The following is an 18,499-nucleotide window of genomic DNA, read 5'->3' as shown; positions in this document are numbered from 1 at the left end:
CACTACCATTTTGGTTGTCATTATATGCTCCTCAATGTGTCCGTCCCTGGTATGTTTCCCTACCAGGACTTTCTTTGTACACATGTCCCTACCTGGTATACTCCCCTGCCAGGCTTCCTGGATTCACGCTCTTGCAGAGGCCTGGTATACTCTCCTGCCAGGGCCTTCCACTTGTGTGCCTTTGCTCACACTTCCACTCTTCATAGTTCACCACATTAGCCTTATTGGCTAATACACTCTGTCCGTTGTATATTGCTTTGTTAGCATTTAATATATGAATATGTGGCACATGCTCACAAACCTCAAAGTCTCCCTTCTCTAGAAGGTGTACTTCCACTTTCTATTTTGGGTTTTTTAAACAGCTCTCTTTCACTCTGAGTTCTGTTATGTTTAATTATTCAAATTTGCCGTGGCCGCCAAAATATGCCCCAGTGTTCCCTCGTGGACTCATCCGCTCTTCATGGCGTTCATTATTCCTGTCAGAGTGCACTGGTAACAGTATTTGGGGGCTTTCTTCCTGGAGACCATTCGCATTCGACATACCTGCTGCCCATGGCTCCAGCTGGGCTTGTCTACTTCGCATGGGTCTCCGGTAGGTGAACTGCAGCTTTCCGACACCAGAGAATGCACAGGAGTCCTACACTGGCTTCTGGCGTTCCCACCATGTGTTATCTTCTCAGCCCAGCCTTCTGCTTCCAGGATCCTGAGCCAGTTGGTTCCGCTAACCTTCTTCCAGTCCATCAAAACACAGAGAGGAGCAGCCCGCTCACAAGAGCAGTCTCTCTGAGTTTTTGCTACCATCACTACCTCATGGAGGTTGTCTCCCCCCATGTGATCCTCCCTCATATAGCTGCCCCCAGAGTCAGGATCAGGTAGCAGCTGACGTCCCCTGGCCACATGGGAGGAGGTCACCAGTCAATCACAAGGCGAGACCCGTGCCGCTCTGCAGGCTCAACTAATGAAAATGGTTAAAGAAGGTACCTACAAGACAGTGGAGTCCTCTGAAGGATTGAGCTTGGTGGTACTTGTAAAGAAACAACAGTTAAACGACATCAGGGTGTGCATTGACCTAAGCAGTCTTAAACTTGAGGAGAACCATCTTCGGTTCCGGAAGCACCTCAAAACCTTCCTCTTTGCTTCTGCTTTCTCTCTCCCTCTCCCCTGCTAAATTCTTCACTGAAACTGCACTGAACCTGCACCTGGGCCACTCTCACCGACCTCGGTCCTTGGCCCAGCCACTCTCCGCTTGCACTGCCTCCCTGGCAACCCCTGCACTGCGGGACTGTCTCTGCATCCCTACAGCTCCCCCCTCCCAGCACTTGTCTGCACTTACCTTGCACTTGCCACCAGCTGGCCCTATTTATTTATTTATTTATTTTTATTCTACTTACCCTGTTCAGCACTTCCCCCCTCCCCTTCCCCTTGCACTTTTTCCCTTCCCCCATACCTCTGCACTTGCGCGATCTGAATGACACCTGGCCTAGTAGGATCGTTGTCTGTCTTCCCCTTGTTCCCCCCTCCCTGCCTCGTCGCGCCTTGAAACACTTGTGTATAGGCGCGTTATAAATGCCATAATATATCATATCAAAGTGTAAGTAATAATAGACAGTTATCGACTACCCTGCATACATTAGCTAATACAAATGATAAAAGAGGCCAAATTCTTTTCAAAACTATAGATATGAGAGACGCTTAACACCTGATAAGCCTGCACAAAGAGACAAAAACACTCACAGAGTTCAACACCCCATTTGGCACCTACCAATTCACCTGCATGCCCTTCCTGTTGGCTTCAGCCGCTTAAGCTTTCCAAAGGATGATGGACTTCCTGCTGCACAACATTGGTAATGTATCATACTTTCAGGAATGACATCCTCTTCTATGCAGAAAATGCAGAGACTCATTATGTGATTCTGAGGATGGTACTGGTGAAACTTCAGGAGGCAGGAGTACGCCTGAGATATGAAAAGTGCAAGATCGAAGTAAGTGAAGTGGAATAATTGGGTTATAAAATATCAAAGGACGTTATCAGGCCCAAGAGAAATTTCCTGTAAGCCATAGTCAAAGCCCCAGCTCTGACCTCAAATGATAGGATGAACTAAGATCTTTTCTAGGACTGGCAGAGTACCACGCAACATTCATAACCCAGTTTTCAGAAACAACAGCCGCATTAAGAGAACTCCTAAGGAAAGGTGCGGAATATGAGGGGCCACAGGAGCAAAAGAAATCATTTGAGGAAGTCATGAAGAGAATAGTAAATGTCCCATGTTTGAAATCTTTCTACCAATCATGATTAAAAAATTACAAAAATTACATAATCACTGACGCCAGAGTATATGGGTTAGGGGCCACACTAAACCAAAAGAGAGGTGCATGTGGTTGGTTTGCTTCCAAAGCAGTTTCTGATGCAGAGAAGAACTATTGCACTGTGGAAAAAGAAATGCTAGTGTATGCCTGGGCAGTGGAGTATTTCAGGACTTATTTATATTTTGTCATAGACCATAAACCACTGATTCACATGTTAAGCCCTGAGGCCACGAAGATATCCACTCTGAGGTTAGCGCCCCTAGAAGTCAAACTGCAAGAGTATACCTACGAAATAATGCACATAGCAGGTTGGAAGAATGCAAAAGAGGACTACATGTCCCACCTGCCAGAACACAAAGAATCGGCAACCACATTCCTCAAAGATTAATGTGTGGTAGCATCGGTGAGTGATTTAAGAAGCACAGAATTCTTGGAAATTAGTGAAAATCATTGGAGGGAAGAGTCAGCTAACGATACGACCTTGGGAAGAGTAGCTGAATGGGCTCCAAATGGGTCGCCCAGTGAAAGGACCATTCCAGAAGGATTGAGGCTGTACTGGAAAGTAAGTGAGGAGATATATGAGGCCGATGGATTGGTCATGAGCGGGGATCAAAGGATACCATCTCTAGGAATGAGAAAAGAGAATCTCTGCAGAGAACACTCGGGACACCTATGTACATGACCAGACAAATAGGGCGAGAGCCGTACTGGTGGCTGTGATCAAGATTGCGGGAGACAGTGTGCTGTGTCACAGCCAACTGTGGGTGCTAGAGAAAGCTGGAAATACACAGGGAAGAGAGCAATCACTGATCACTTTACTAAGCCCTACTTCTCCTCCTCTCGAGTCCCCATCACTCCCCAGCTCCCCTACGCATTGCAGCTCCTTTGCTACCCCAGAAGTTTACATGTAACCTCATGAGTGGGTACCCTTTGTATAGCGCCTCCATTGCTTCCCATCTAGGCAGCCACTTTATAAATGCCATGCATACATAGCTACAAACAGGAAAGTAGGGGGCTCTGCATAGAATATGCATCAAGCGAGCAGTCACTGCCATTCAGCAGGATGTGCTGCTGGGATTAGAAGTGGTGTTCAGGTGTGTTGGGTGTGAGTGATCTGCAGCCAGGCAGCATGGGGTGCTTCAGGAGACAGAGATGCATAGATGAGAGCACATCTGCCCCCACTAACGAGAGTGTTGTCCCTCTTTTAGGTCTGCTTCTTTCTCTTCTGTGCATTTTTTGTACTGACATTTTTTATTTGTTTTTTTTTTCATCCCATGTTCCCCTTCCTTGTTCCCTGACCATGTTCTAGATGTTTAATAACCACCCTCCATTTTTCTATCAGGTCACCATGGGACCTGCTGCTATGCTGTGGCTCTTTAGTCTCCTGCTCCTGCCAGCCATTCTCTGTGGGGCCCCGTCAAATGAGCCTTTCACTGAAGACCGACTGATGACACCACAAGGGGGCTGCCGACGCTGCTGCGACCCCATGGACGCGTCTACTCCACCCGCGACACAGTCCACGTCACAAGCCCATGTCGGCCCCCCTTACCTTGTTCCAGAAGTCCGTCCCTACATCAATATCACCATCTTGAAGGGTGAGAGTTTACCTTTGGGGCCTCTTGCATTTGGGGGATTAAAACTCAAGTATTTCCTTTGAAAAGTCAGTTTAAGTTTCAACTCTCGCTTCTGTGGTTAGTGCACTGTTGGCATATGTTGTATTGGGCCGAAGGTGGTGTTTATTGGATTGGCCAAAGTATGCAACTTTTGAACTGTGTAGACACCTTGAGTGGAAGAGGATGCCCGGGATGAATAGAGAGCGGTATACCCATAGGCAAAAGGGACCTTGTGTTACCACAGTACCTATCAAGAGCACTGTGACCCCTTCTGCAGGTCTGATGAGGAGTTCTGAGTACGTTGTTGAGGCCCCATGTGAAGAGTTTGTTCCAGTTTGGTATGCCACTCCTGGTGTAATATGACCACAGGCAGGGATCATAAATGGAGCATGAGTCTTAATTCTGGAGACCAAGACTGGGATATGGTTTCCACTTTTACATGTTTCGACTAGATGAATTCACCTGCTTCTTTAGCGCAAGGGTTGTCATTGTCTCTAGTTTGGAAGGGCAATGTCTGACATTTTGAGTAGGGTTCTCAAGACCACAGTCGGAATGTTGTGTCCCTTTCTAGCTGCTTCCTCTGGAATTGTACAAACAGTTTTAGAGACCACATCTGTAGTATTCTTACCAGTTCTAGATGACGAATCTGCTACCTTGCGTCCAGATCTGGAGCTCATATCTGAAATACTGCGTGCAGTTTGTGAGGCCACATCTACACGATTATTCTGAGTTTAAAGGCTACATCATTATTCCTAGTTCTGGTGGCTTGGTCTGAAGCATTGAGTTAAGTTCTGGAGGACACATATGGAGTTTTATATACCACATCTCCATATGGAAAATAGATGAGTTGGTGGTCTAAATGAGTATTTTACAAAAGTATATCAAAGAATAGTAATACATGTTTCAACGAACATGCAAAATCCTAAAGCGGATAATCTGAACGGGATTCCTTTTTGTCGATTATGACGGTACATAACCAGAAGGTGGTCTGACTGCTTTTGTGTGGATTAGAAACCATATGGGAGCCACTGCAAGAAAGGCTACTCAGATTAGCAAGTACAATCTGGAGTACTTAATAATTAACTTTGCTCTCGACTCTGCCAAAAATTAGGAAAGCTTCCACTTGGTTAAAAATTAAGAAAGCCGCCAAAAACAGTTTATTAGATCATCATAATCGGATCCTGCTGTCAGTTCAATGCAAAGCTTTTCTGAAGTTTGATCAACATACTTGACAAAATCAATGTCAGAGTGAATTGGTCCTTATAACTTCACTTAAGCAGCTACTTACAAGAAAAGCAGTGCTGTGTGAATGGAACTCTAATTATCAATCACTCAAGAGACAAAGGCTTAGCCAAGGCTCTTTAAAAAGTGCTCTCTTCGTTAAACTATACAACCATGGGATCAGAGATTTCCAAACAAAGAAAATGGACGGGCTTTTATGTTATTCCATTTCAATCTGCTGGAAACCAGGAATGTTATGTGGCCAGAGGTATGATCATCAGAAAAATAGAAGGTGCAGGTTGCGTAGGGTGTCCAGTAAAATGGAAAATGAAAGGTGTTCATATATAGATTACACAGCAACTAAAGAAATAAGGCGAAGATTTCCATCTCGTTTCGTTCCGAAGCTAGAAACTCCCAAAACGATCTGATAGATTCTGGCATACACTCTGGCAGTGGTGGTGGCATTGTCTGACAAATGGAGTGTAGAATTGCTGACCTCCTAATTGATATAATTGTACACATGAAATGTTATGTACAATAATTTTGACTGTAAATAGGATAACCAATGTACAAGCGTCTACCCTTGTAGAAGAACATGCTAGAATCTCGCTCTCTCTCTCTCTGTTCCAGCATGCAGGATCAGCTGCCTTAAATGCCGGCCCTGGGCAGAAGGAGTCACACTTGCCTTGGTGCCGCGTGGCAACTACGCTTTACTTTCTTATTGATTCCTGCACATGAACATAAATAACCTCTGCCCTGTGAGCTCAGAGCAGATCACTTTGGGCACTTCTGAAAATGATGTTCCAGAAACCTTTCGCAGCAAGCTGAAATTTGCACTGAAACAATGTTATTTTGCAAATAGTTTTACACTGTTCTGCAGTGCACTGTTGGTGCGGGATGCGCCCTATCTAGTGGACGGTCAGGAAGATGGCAATTGCTGCGCATCGATTTCAGCCACTCTTGCAGCAAAGAAGTCAACCAGAGCAATATGGACTCACTTCAGGTAGAGGCACGCCCACCTATGGACTCCTGGCCACGTGGAAGTCCCCCTTCCTGTGTTCACACTCTTAGTTCCCTCACCAGATATCTTGACCCTCCAAGGGACCAACAAAGAAGCCAACATGAGTGAGAACGAAGGCAGCTGTGGGACAGATCCTGGAAGGAGGAAAATGGTGGTTTTGATTGCACAGCCTGCACAACTAAGTAGCATCCTTTCCATCTTGCGATCCTTGGTAGGCTGGTGGGTAAACTGCCTGCATAACGACATTTTAGGGCCTCCCTCAGCCTTCATACTGCCTTCCAGCCATTCTACTGAGTCTTGCACATTCAAGTTGGGCAGCAGGGTTCTGACTGGATAAGCAGGTGCGCCGAGTCAGCAGCATTAAACTCGAGGAGCAATACATACAAATGGAAAAAGTGAACGACATGCATAAAAGACAAGTGAATAGCAAATACCCCCAGATTGTTAAAATTACAACTACAGGCAAGAGGAAGAGTAGGTCCGAATCTTGTGTTTACTGTGTGGTGCTGAAGGCAGCAGCAACCATCTGTGCGAGAACTGATAGACGCATAGCCAATGACAGCTCTAGATGTATGGAACAGACACTACTGCATCTGCTGAGAAACTGGGCCAAAGCAGCAATGCCCAAAGGGTAAAGGGGAAGCAGACGTGTGCACATGGAGAGGGCTTCCAAGACAGTCGAGAACAGGTTTCTTCTACCCCTGCCACTGCAATAAGTCTAGCCATGCTCCTCTTGGCTCCACAGAGGCAGTGAATGCATGCCGTCCAGTAGAACTGACGTAGATAGGAATACCTATGTCCATAGAGGGCAATAATGTAGCCACAGACCAGTGTGCCTCCTGGGATCAACAGTGGTTTTACCAGGCGTCCTTAGCGGGTCCCGCGAGGAGACCTCGTAATGAGGCAGTAGGGGGTTAACAGGGCCGGCAGCTCTACTGGCCCTGTTAACCCGCTACAACCTTCCTCGTAATGAGGCCCATTATTTAAAGTGTATTAGCACATGAAGGTTGCTATTGACCTCCTCACAGCCAATCAGAATGTTTAGAGTGCAGTCAAAAACTACTGGTATTGACTGCATTCTGAACAGTCTGTCTTAAAAACCAGACCAGGAAACAATAATGGAATGTCCACGTAAGATTTCCTTCAACAAGCCACTTCCTCTGTAGTAGGACCTTTTTTGCTGCAACATCATATTTAACACGCAAAAGAGAAAGCTGTACCATGGGAAAATACTTTCACTTTCTTATGGATAAAATGTTTCCTTTTCAAGACACCTTATGCAACCTCATGTTAAACCTGTTTCAGTTCAACCAAGTTTGCAATTAAAATGTTTCACCGATGAAGACAACATGTTATCTAAATACTTCAAAGTAAAACCACATTTACTTTACTAACACAGTTTGGCTATTTTCTTACCCCACTATTAAGTGAAATGTTTTACTTCCCCACTGAAACCCCAAACATGTATTGCTCCTGCCTCGAGCCTTATAGACCTCGGGAGGGGTCATTATCGCTTGGGATAATGACCCTTCCCCAACTCATGTTCCTCAGAAATAATGACCGCTTCCTGAGTCAGTCAAATTGTGACTAAATCTAGAAATGTTTTAAGGTTAAAAGGAACATACTGACATGTTTCCTGCACAAATATGGACTTCAGCTAAGGAAGGCCCCAAACGAGAGACATACGAAGGAACAAACCCAGGGGGTGTCTCAGGTACGTTTATTGGCATTAATGTGGGCCCCATGCATGCAGGGAGACAGAACACAGTGTAGCATCTACTCCAGTAATCAGGTGAGACTCAAGTGGATTTTAAGAGTCTTTCTTTGCAGACGGCCCAGGGCTGCATTCCACCCTCTTCTTCAAATAACTCAATGGCATTCCTCTTTCCTTCTTCAATCCCCACAGTCTCTCCTTGCCATCTCCACTTACTTACACAATCCAAATTCCATATAGAACCATCCTGGGCCCTGATTGCAGTCTTGAATACTTCTCTGACTCTCACCGGCTTGGAATACTTGCACTCCCCCTTTCTCACCATCCTCCCCTTCCTTATCCTGACAAAATCACCAGGTACAACTCCCATTCCACAGGACCGCTGAGTCTCCTTGTAATCTCCACTTTTACCATCATTGATCTTCACTCTCCTATGATTTACCCATAATGGACTCAATACAGTATTGGGTACCCTAACTCTCATAAACTCGAACAGTGACTTGCCTGCTTCAACCCTGACTGATGTTATGCAGCTCCACAACTTCTCATCTAAAGCCTTTTCAACTGACATATTGTTGCTCAGAGCTTGTTCCACAGTTTCCACAATTATTCTGTTACACCTCTCCACTAACCCATGGGGATGATATTTGTCATAAAGTCTCCATTCAATACCTACCATTCTGACAAACTCCATCATTTCTTTGCTTCTGAACTGCACCCCATTATCACTGATTATCACCTTATGATATCCTTCTCTTCTGAACACATGCTGCATGAATCTAACAATTTCATGAGTGGCAATTCTATTTACCAATTTGATCTCCATCCACCCAGATCAATAATCCACCATGACAATCAAAAACGTTCTTCCATTTGCTAAATTATCATAAGGACTGACTATATCAATACCAATTTGCTCCCATGGCTGTTCTTGTTTATGCATGTTTATAGGTGCCGTTTTCAAAACCTTGCAACTCTTATCACAATTTTGGCAAGGCCAACAACATCTCAAAAACCTCTCTAGCATGAGATCAACTCCAGGCCACCAATACTTGGAACGAACATTGCGTTTAGTACCCGAGGAACCTGGCTATCCTTGATGGGCTTTCTCTATCAGTTCTTCTTGCAAACTCTGGGGCGGTATTAATTTTTCTCCTCTCAGCAATAAATCATCCTCCAAGGAACATTCATTCTTAATTTCCCAAAATTGAATACACTTCATCTACTAATCTTTTTTCAGGCCAACTATTTCTAGTATATTCAATGAATTTACCTAACATTTCATCCCATTGAATTTCCTGAATCCATTTCTCTCTTGAAGTGACTTCCAAAACCACAGCTACACCTTCCACACCTTCACTCTGTACTACCCCTTCCACGTCGACAGGCAACCTTGAAAGAAAATCTGCTACTTGGTTTTTCTTCCCAGGAACATGTCTCACTTCAAAGTGATAATCTTATAGTTTCAAACTCAACCTGGCTATCCTGGGAGACGCCCTACACATTCCTCTCACTGATAATACTTCCACCAATGGTTTATCATCAGTACACACCACAAACGTACTTCCCTATACATACTTCCTGAAATAATTCACTGCCCACACACAAGCTAACATTTCCCCATCACAGAATATCTGCTCTCAATCTCTGTTACTGCTCGCGACGCATGACATATCACCTTCTCACATCCATATTAAAACATTTGAGAAAGAACTGCTCCTAAGACAACACCACTAGCCTCTACAGTTATTTTTGTTTGGCTCCAAACACGAATCCACCCAGCTCAATCGACTCACATATGCTTTTCCTAATGCATTCTGCTGACCTTCCGCACTCATTATCCCATTCAAACTTGACATCCTTTTTAAGTAACCTTTTCATGGGCTCTGCTATGCTGGCAAAATTCTGTACACATTTGTTATAGTACTCACAAAACCCTAAGACTGATGTGAGTTCTTCTTTACTTTTGGGACCAGGTGTCTCTTTGATAGCTTTCATAGCCTCCAACATAGGTATATACCCCTTTCCATTAGCAACATGTCCTAAATATTCAATGTCTGCCTCTTTAAATTTGCATTTGCTTCTCTCTACTTTCAATCCCTTCTCATTTAACCTGGACAACACACTCTGTAATCTCTAATCATGTTCACATTCCCCTCTACCAAACACAATCATATCATCTTGGTAGACTAGTGTTCCTTTTTACTCCTTTAAGTACTTGCGTCATGACCCTTTGAAACACTGCAGCTGCAGAGGCTAGACCAAAAGACAACCTTTTATACCAGTACAAACCAAGTGGTGTGATAAATGCAGTGAGGTCTCTACAGTCTTCAGTAAGGCTAATTTGATGATATGCATTTGATAAGTCCAACATGGTAAATGTATCTGCTCCTTCGATACAGTTCAACATCTCCGAAATGATGGGCAATGGGTATTTGTCCACCACTTTGTTTTTGTTCACATCTCTTAGGTCCATACAAATCGTCAACTTGCTGTTCTTCTTCACTGCCACCACAATGGGACTCACCAATTGGAATGACTCAATTTTCTCAATAACATTCTCCATTTCAAGTCTGTCTAGTTCTTGTTCAACTTTATCCACTAAACCGAAAGGTATAGGTCTAGCCTTGTTATGCGCTACAGGTCTTGCTCCTTGCTTCACTATTATCTTGTGAGCATAATTTTTCAATAACCACAATCGCTTTTAAAATACATCACTGTTGTCTTCCTTTGTGTTTTTTTCTAGTCCAGTATCGCTGCTGCTCTTTACTTGCAACACTGGTTCCTTTTCACACGTATCCACCCAAATTCTCAGCGCTGTTTGACCGTTCCAACCAAGCACATTCGCACCCTTTTTGGACGCATAAACTTTGACCTCTGTCTGGCGATCCTTGAATTGAAGTGTGCTCTTAAACCAACCCGTGGTGTGAATTTTCTACCCTTTGAATCCTCCAAGATTTTTTATGTCTGGTGAATGTATCTTTTCCTTCAGTCCTTCATACACCAACCTTTCCCATGTCTTTGCCATTATGGTGTACGGTGAGCAAATGTCCACCATCACTGAGAGTTTCCAATTCTTCAATAATATTTCACATTGTGGACACTTCAATTCATCACCAGGTGGTTCACGAACTACCACTACCCTTTCCTCATCGGACTCCTCATCATCTTGTATCACTGACACCCTTTTCTTGTTCCTACACACCACCGCAAACTTTCCTCTCATTCCATAATTTGCACATTTCTAATTTATCCCCGGACAGCTTTTTGAATTTGCATAATGTCCCATCCGGCCACATTTAAAACATCTGTCTTTTTCTGTGCCTTCATTCTTTAACCACGGCCTTCTCATGTTGCTGTTGATTTCCCTGTGGTCTTGTTCTCTACGCTTATATTTCCTCTTGCTCAGATGCTCCATTTCTTCTTTTTCTCTTTTACTCCTAACCACACTTACAGAGGAGTGCATCCCTGATTCTTGTGCTAGCTTAGTCATGCTTTGTCCGACACTCTGAGTTTGAACTGCTTCCAACTTCTTGTTTTTCATCTCTTTTGAGGACAAATGCGTGTGTTCCACTCTTTTAGCTATGGCTATAGCTTCGGTCATTGTGGGATTGCCCACCATACAAAATCTATCTTGTATCAGTGAATCCTTGGTGTGTATTATTATTTGGTCTCTTATTAAGTCATCGAGTGTGATACCTGCGCCAAATCGGCAAGTCTGAGACAATTTTCTTAAAACGGACATATATTGCTCGATTGATTCTTCCTCTGTTTGTACCCATGTGTAAAAATGGTATCTGTTTATTGCCACATTCACCTCCGGGGCATAATACTTTTCTAATTGTCTCAATGCTCTCCCATACTCATCTACATCACCTGTTTCATCTCCCGACAACTCGGGCAACTCTCTATACTTTTGCTGTCCTTCAAGGCCCAATGCATGTAACAGCAGCAACTTCTTCTTTTGCAGCGAAAATCCATCCTGTTCCACTGTCTTCATATAATTCTTCCAGTACTCCCTCCATTCTGGCCACACCACACTTGGTTCCCCCGGATTCGGCAAAAAACCTGCTGGTGGATGTACTGATATTCCTTGCATATTTATTTTTTTCTGCAAGAATTCCCCTCTTGACAATGTTTAAAATCTCTTCTTATTGTACATGAGCCTTGTTAGACACCAATTAAAACTAAAGAGAACAAATATTCTCAGGTACAGGAGGAAGAGCTTAACTTATGATGATTATTGCCTGACTTGCATCGAAATTTCAAGATGGTGTCACATTCATTTGATGCGTTTAGGTCCTTTCCTCTAATGTTTACTCAATATGGCGTTCTCCCGTTGCCGGCGTGCGCGCTCAGTGCTTTAATGCTTTAAACTTGCAAAGTGTCCTTCCTTTTATTCGCCGCTGCTGCTATACCTACTTGTGGGCACGATGGGTTCATCTAATGACTGTGGAACCTGGTGGATCCGCACAGAGGAAGCTTTTTCCCTCTGGAGCTGCTTATTTGCATTGCTCTCGCTTCATACGTGGGTCCTTTCTCTTGCCGGCCGTCCTCGTCGCCAAATGTTGCATCTACTCCAGTAATCAGGTGAGACTCAAGTGGAATTTAAGAGTCTTTATTTGCAGACAGCCCAGCGCTCACTCCGCATCCACCATACACCTTCCAACTGCCTCACTCTCACTCCTCCCTTCCACGTTCCACTTCCATTCCAATCATAACATTCTCACCACCCGCACACTGAAGAGAGCGCCTGCCAACATGAATACAAAGAATAACAATGAGAATACAACACACAGCCTACACTATCAATGACCTCTCCAACCACCACTCAAAAACCCTAATACCCAGAGGGGAAGCTAGCCGGCTACCATATTCCTCCCACACTTACAGACAGTCCATTACAAAGTTCTTGAAGCATGAAGGTAGGCAATGGAGCCTCAAAGAATTGGAGGCAGTGACAAGCCATGAAGCTGGCATGGCTGACCCATCATGGCCAACAGCATTATTTTTTGGGATCATCTGCCCGGTTAACACTGGCAGGGAGCTGGGGAAGGGTACCAGGTCCCAGAATGCCTTCTCACTCTGGGAGTGGCATGCCAGCTAGATCTGCTTCCCCTCAGAGGGCCAACTGGTGACAGGTTTACAGAGCTCATTGGAAGGGCCACACTCTCACTGGCGTGTCTGACACTTACCCACCTGACTCAAACCCTACCTGGACCAATCCTCCAGCTCCACTACCAAACTTAAAACACGATAGACTCTCACCCTTGCAGACAACCTGTGTGCCATTTTATCCCCTGGCTCCGGGGTCTTTACCCTATCATCAACGCACACTAAGGTCGCATGCACTGCCTTCCTCTTGGCAAAAGATAGATCGTACCTTGCCTGGCACTCCTCAGCCCACCTCAATAGTTCCTGCTGATTTACCTGCACACGGCCAGATATGATCAACTATTTCGGAGCCAAAGCGGACACTGATGTCTGCCGTTTAATAGATACAAACAGGGAGACCCGGCTGGAAGAATGGGGCCTAGTGCGGAATGCCTCTAACCTGTCTCTCACGAAAGCGTAGGGATCCAACTATAGTTAACCAACTAAAAGGTTCCGTTGACTACTCTGTTCAATCTTTTCACCAGGCTGTTCTTCTAGGGCAGTCTGGGTCCATGGTTGAATACCCTATGCCAGCCTGAGCCCGATTTTTTGAGCAAAGCAGACTTGTATTGTACAACTTTTTCGGTCAGCATGACAGCCGCAAATCTTTCCTCCTGGAAGACACGATGCAGGGAATGCACCACATTGGTGGCTGTGGCATCGCTGGACCACTCAACAACAAGCGACAAGGAATCATAATCCATCAGCACAAAGCCATACCATGAGTCAGGCTCCAATACCAGAGATCAGCCCTGTGCTTGGACTTGCTTCTGACACAGAACTTCAGGTAGGGAGACTGGAAGGAGGGGTGGCTCATGAATAATGTGATACATATCTCTTTGAGAACAAGTTAGGCAGAAGATAACTATAGAGTGCACTTCCGCATCCGTGCAGGTCCACCAGTACCATTAACGCACTCTGTGTTTGTCCCAAATGGCCCTGATGTGCCTCCTCAATTATCACAGTATGCACTGCCTTAGGCAGCCTTGCTTTTACTCCCCTGAACAAGAGTTCTTCAGCCAAGCTCAGTTTGTCACTAAAGCTGTGGAACTGTTCAGTAACCTCTCCAGACTACACAGGCCACCGTCAGTAGGATAAAGTTTGACCTTAGGCCACTCCAAATCGACGGCGGTTTCATCTTTCCAAATATTCAATTTTATGACAGGGCTCATGAACACTTGGGCAATCGCTACCTAGGTGTCCTTGTCCTTCAGCCTCCAACTCTGAAGACAAGCAATCCGTTACTATGTTCTTGGGCCACATGGAAGTTGCGTCCCTGAAGGGGCCCAGTAACATATTCTGGGAGAAGATGAGGGGCTCAACTATTGGACAGAGCCTGCACCAATGGTTTGTGGTCGGTATTCATTTTGAAAAGTATCCCTCACGGAAAGAACCTGAAGTACATGATGTCTCAGACACAGGAAATGGTGCAGTAGTTTACCTCAACCCCACAAAGACTTCGAGAGGCAAAGACCATGACGTCTTCATTGCCGTCGCACCGCTGCCGCATCACGTTGCACAATATTGCTGGCAAATACCACTATGAGACCTACTTGGAAGCTTCTACTTTTCAATGCCCTGCATGGTGCCAAGCCTGTCGCATTCATTTTACAAAGGTGCCTGGCGCATTAAGGGTATAGGTAGCACTTTGTGAGCGACAGCAATTCTTTTTAAACCAATTGTGTGCTTAATACAGCTGAGTTTTCCTTCTGGGTTATAAAACATTTAAGGATAGCGGTTAGAAATGTTGCAACCCATTAGTGTGAACGACTGCACAACAGTCCTGGAGCTGAATGCCATGGGTTACCTGGCATTTGGGACGAGCCAAATGTCAAGTGCCTTCTGATGATGCCAGCTGAGCAAAGACGCTCCCTTTTTGGAAATGTAGTTTTCTATGCACCTGTCTCCCTCAGCACTGAATGTTCACGGTGCAAAAAACAAGGCGATTGATGCCTATGCCACCAAATGCCTAGAGAAATAAATCTGGTTTGCTCAGCTCGGCTAAGTCCTATGCCGGCCAGAATGTTGGCACCCAGGAATGTGTAGCAAGAGCATGAAGCAGCCCTCATCAGTAGTTCAGTGCTATCTAGAGTCACATACTGAGTGGGGCGTGCAGTGTCACCTCCATGATGGGCTTGGCAAAACATCTAGCCAATACAAATAACTCACGCAACAAGTTGAAACATGTTCCTAACATAAGTAAATAACATAACAGACTAAAATAATTTACTAACAAAAAAGGGTTCAAATAACAACCTCACAGTTCTTAGGAGTCTTTCCCAACAATCCACAGAAGGAGAACGCAGTGTCTTGAGTGTATGTGTCTGTATGTTTGCCTTTAGAGGCCTTGCAGAATGTAATGAGGTATGTGGAACAAGGGAGACCTGGAGGTTCAAAGAAAGTCAGTTTGGAATTTGGAGTGAAGATGGGGACCGGAGTGGATGCTAGTAACCTTCTCACCCTCCTCTAACCTGTTATGCTGTAACAAAGAAGAATAAAGCATCCTTTTCTTTTGTTCTTATCTGGGTCAGTCTGATTCCTGCTCCTTGTCTTCTTACCTGTCCAGACACATCAGGGACCTTTGAAGCTAGCCGGCTTCCACAACCGGCTTTCCTGGATAGTCCTGGGGCAGATGTAAGAACATTACGAATGCTAAGAACATGGGCTCATAATGCCCATATTCTTACCTTTGTGATTGGCTGCCTCTAGTTGTAAAGGTGCTACTGTCACACTGATGATGTCTGATTTGGTATTGTGACATTATTCCATAGAGAGTCCTACAAAACTCCACTCTTTACAGAAAGCCTTTCCAAACAAGACAGAAAAAAGAGCACACTAAACATTTTGGGGGCCCTCTGAAGCTCACCATTTTACCCCTCACATTTAAAAAGTATAATTTTCTGATTTACCACCACAATCAGCATCTTACATAACTTGTAATGTCTCAATATTACATTATCTCTTCCATTTTCCACAGGAGACAAAGGCGATCCAGGAGAGCGAGGTACCCCTGGCAAATCGGGCAAAGAAGGTCCACCTGGTCCACGTGGACGAGCAGGGGAGAATGGTAGCAAAGGTCAAATTGGAGATCCTGGAGAGCCTTGCAAGCGACAGTACGCTGCCTTCTCAGTGGGCCGCAAGAAAGCGTTGCACAGCAGCGAGTACTACCAGGTGCTGGTGTTTGACACTGTCTTTGTCAACCTCTATGATCACTTCAGCATGTTCAAGGGCAAGTTCTACTGCTTCGTGCCTGGTATTTACTTTTTCAGCCTGACCATCCATACTTGGAACTTCAAGGAAACCTACATGCATATTATGAGAAATGAGGAGGGAATGGTGATACTCTATGCCCAGCCCAGTGACCGCAGCATCATGCAGAGCCAGAGCCTGATGCTGGATCTCAAGGAAAATGATGAGGTCTGGGTGCGGCTCTTCAAGCAGGAACGGGAGAATGCCATTTACAGTGATGACGTAGACACCTATATTACGTTCAGTGGCTATCTGATCAAGCCCGGCTTAGACCCATGAACATAATATCCATGTTTGGACATGTTCAGTTCTCTCCAAGGATCACAAATAGTTTGGTGTCCTGGTGCCCAGAGGTTCTTTCCTCTCACTGGTTAAAAATAAACTATTGAACCCCGAGCCACATCTGCCTGATTACCTTCTCACTATAAAGATGATGTCCAGCCTGGAGGTCTGAACAATAAATCCTTCCTCTGAACCACCCGAAGACCTGATCTATTTTCTGCAGAGGACCTTCACTTTATAAGAACAAGCCGATCCTGAAAGCATGTGCTTTATTACAGGGACTTAGCCACTTTTTTCCTGTGAAATTCTATATATGTAAATACCTCAATTTGATCTCCCTCTGTATTCTTGCATTCTCTCTCACTGCATGCACTGTTTATTTCCTCTTGCTCTCACTTTATTGCATTCATCCTCACTATTACTCTTTTCTCCCCCACCTGCTTCTCGCCGTTTTTCCACCTCATTCACCTCTGCTCATATCACCTTTCTATCACTTCACCTTCGGAATCACCAATATTCACTCGTTTTACACATTTGTACTGTGACAATGTCATCTCGCTCAATCTTCCATTTGAAATTCTGTGATCCAGTTGTTTTTGTGTACTCTATTTTTCTTCAATCTGTTTGTTGTTCTACAGCGAAGACTGATTGAAACCATTCAATTAAAGTGAAACTAATGGTTCGAGTTGCAGATCACTTCAACATCTATCCACATTATCCTAGCCTCGAGTATTGTGTCTTTTTATTACAACGCTCTGCACTTTCTCCTAGAGACTGACACTCCCACGAGGGATGGAGTTCTTGGAAAGAGAATAAATATAAGGATAAATCTGGTAAGAGAAAACAAAGGGAACACAAGAAAAAGGAAGAATAAAACCACATACGGATAAATACACCAACAATGAGATGAGAAAGCATCAATTCATGACATGTCATTATCACGAACATGGACGTATCATCTTGTTTTGCCTAGGTCTGGGCAAGGTTTAGAGTTCTGCTTTTGGGAAAGTTTACCTTCTCTCCCGTTTTCCATCCTTCATAGTTTACTGGCACCTCCACCTGGCATGCTTAAGTCTCTTGATCTCCCTGGTTGATCACACTTCTAGGTGTAGTGGAGGATACAGTGCTCAATCAGGTTTAATCTTCCCAGATGTGGAATTATGACTCAGGAGCCCATGATGCTGCAGAAATTATATTTTATTTCCTCACGAAAGCAACAAACGAAATGTCCTTAAAAGTCCCTGACAGTTCCCTCTCTGTCCAGATTTCCCTTTTGGAAAGTAGAACTTTGTTTTTCTAAGCTTTTTGTTATTCCTTGGTGTCCGGATAGGCCCACCAGTCGTTCCTTCTCCTTGTGTCCTCTCCGACGTTCTAAAATAAACAACACAGAGCGGGTGAGTTTGCAGGCTTTTCTTCCACTTGCTTGACTCACTTTCCCAACAATCGAAGCTGACACCGCCTAGCAGGCCTTTCATTTGTTGCCCTTGCTGTATCCCGCCTCCCTTAAAGGCCGACTGCCCCGGTGATCTGAAATGGCGTGTTCAAAGTCTTTCATGCTTGGATTCCCTCGGCCTCGTGAGGCCGCCCCATCCTGGAGACTCCTGGTGCCAGGATTCTTCACTCCAGCGCGGCGTCCCGCTCCGTCTCTGAAGACAGGCTCACCTCGCCGGCAGCGCCGCCTCTCCATGCGATCCCGCCTAGGCGCGAGAGGAACCTGCCAGGCTGACTGCACCACTTCCCCACAGCATCAGGTCCTGGTGGCGAGACGCGTATATCAGCTGTCTGCACCGGCGTCTCCATAAGGTAAGGGCAGTTTGTTGTGGCGGGTCTGCTCCTGCACACGGTGACGGCCCCTTCCACTATGTAAAACGGGCCCCTCCAGGTCCAGCACCGCTACCCCATTGGTACACAGCTGTTTCAAGGCAGTCCCGCCCTGCA

General features: G+C 45.0%; 1 protein-coding gene across 1 annotated transcript in view; it reads left to right on the top strand.

The window, feature by feature from the left end:
• Positions 1 to 17,243, top strand: part of C1QTNF6 (C1q and TNF related 6) — a 91,047-nt gene extending 73,804 nt beyond the window's left edge. The window contains exons 2-3 of the mRNA XM_069653015.1: positions 3,650 to 3,902; positions 16,008 to 17,243. Of these exons, the coding sequence (XP_069509116.1) occupies positions 3,656 to 3,902; positions 16,008 to 16,558 (798 nt within the window). The 5' untranslated portion in view covers positions 3,650 to 3,655 and the 3' untranslated portion in view covers positions 16,559 to 17,243. The remainder of the gene's footprint in view (positions 1 to 3,649; positions 3,903 to 16,007) is intronic.
• Positions 17,244 to 18,499: the final 1,256 nt, after the last annotated feature.

Source organism: Ambystoma mexicanum, chromosome 3q (genome assembly GCF_040938575.1).
Source record: "Ambystoma mexicanum isolate Mex_15411 chromosome 3q, UKY_AmexF1_1, whole genome shotgun sequence".
Lineage (NCBI taxonomy): Eukaryota > Metazoa > Chordata > Amphibia > Caudata > Ambystomatidae > Ambystoma > Ambystoma mexicanum.
This window is presented reverse-complemented; position numbering and strand designations above follow the sequence as displayed.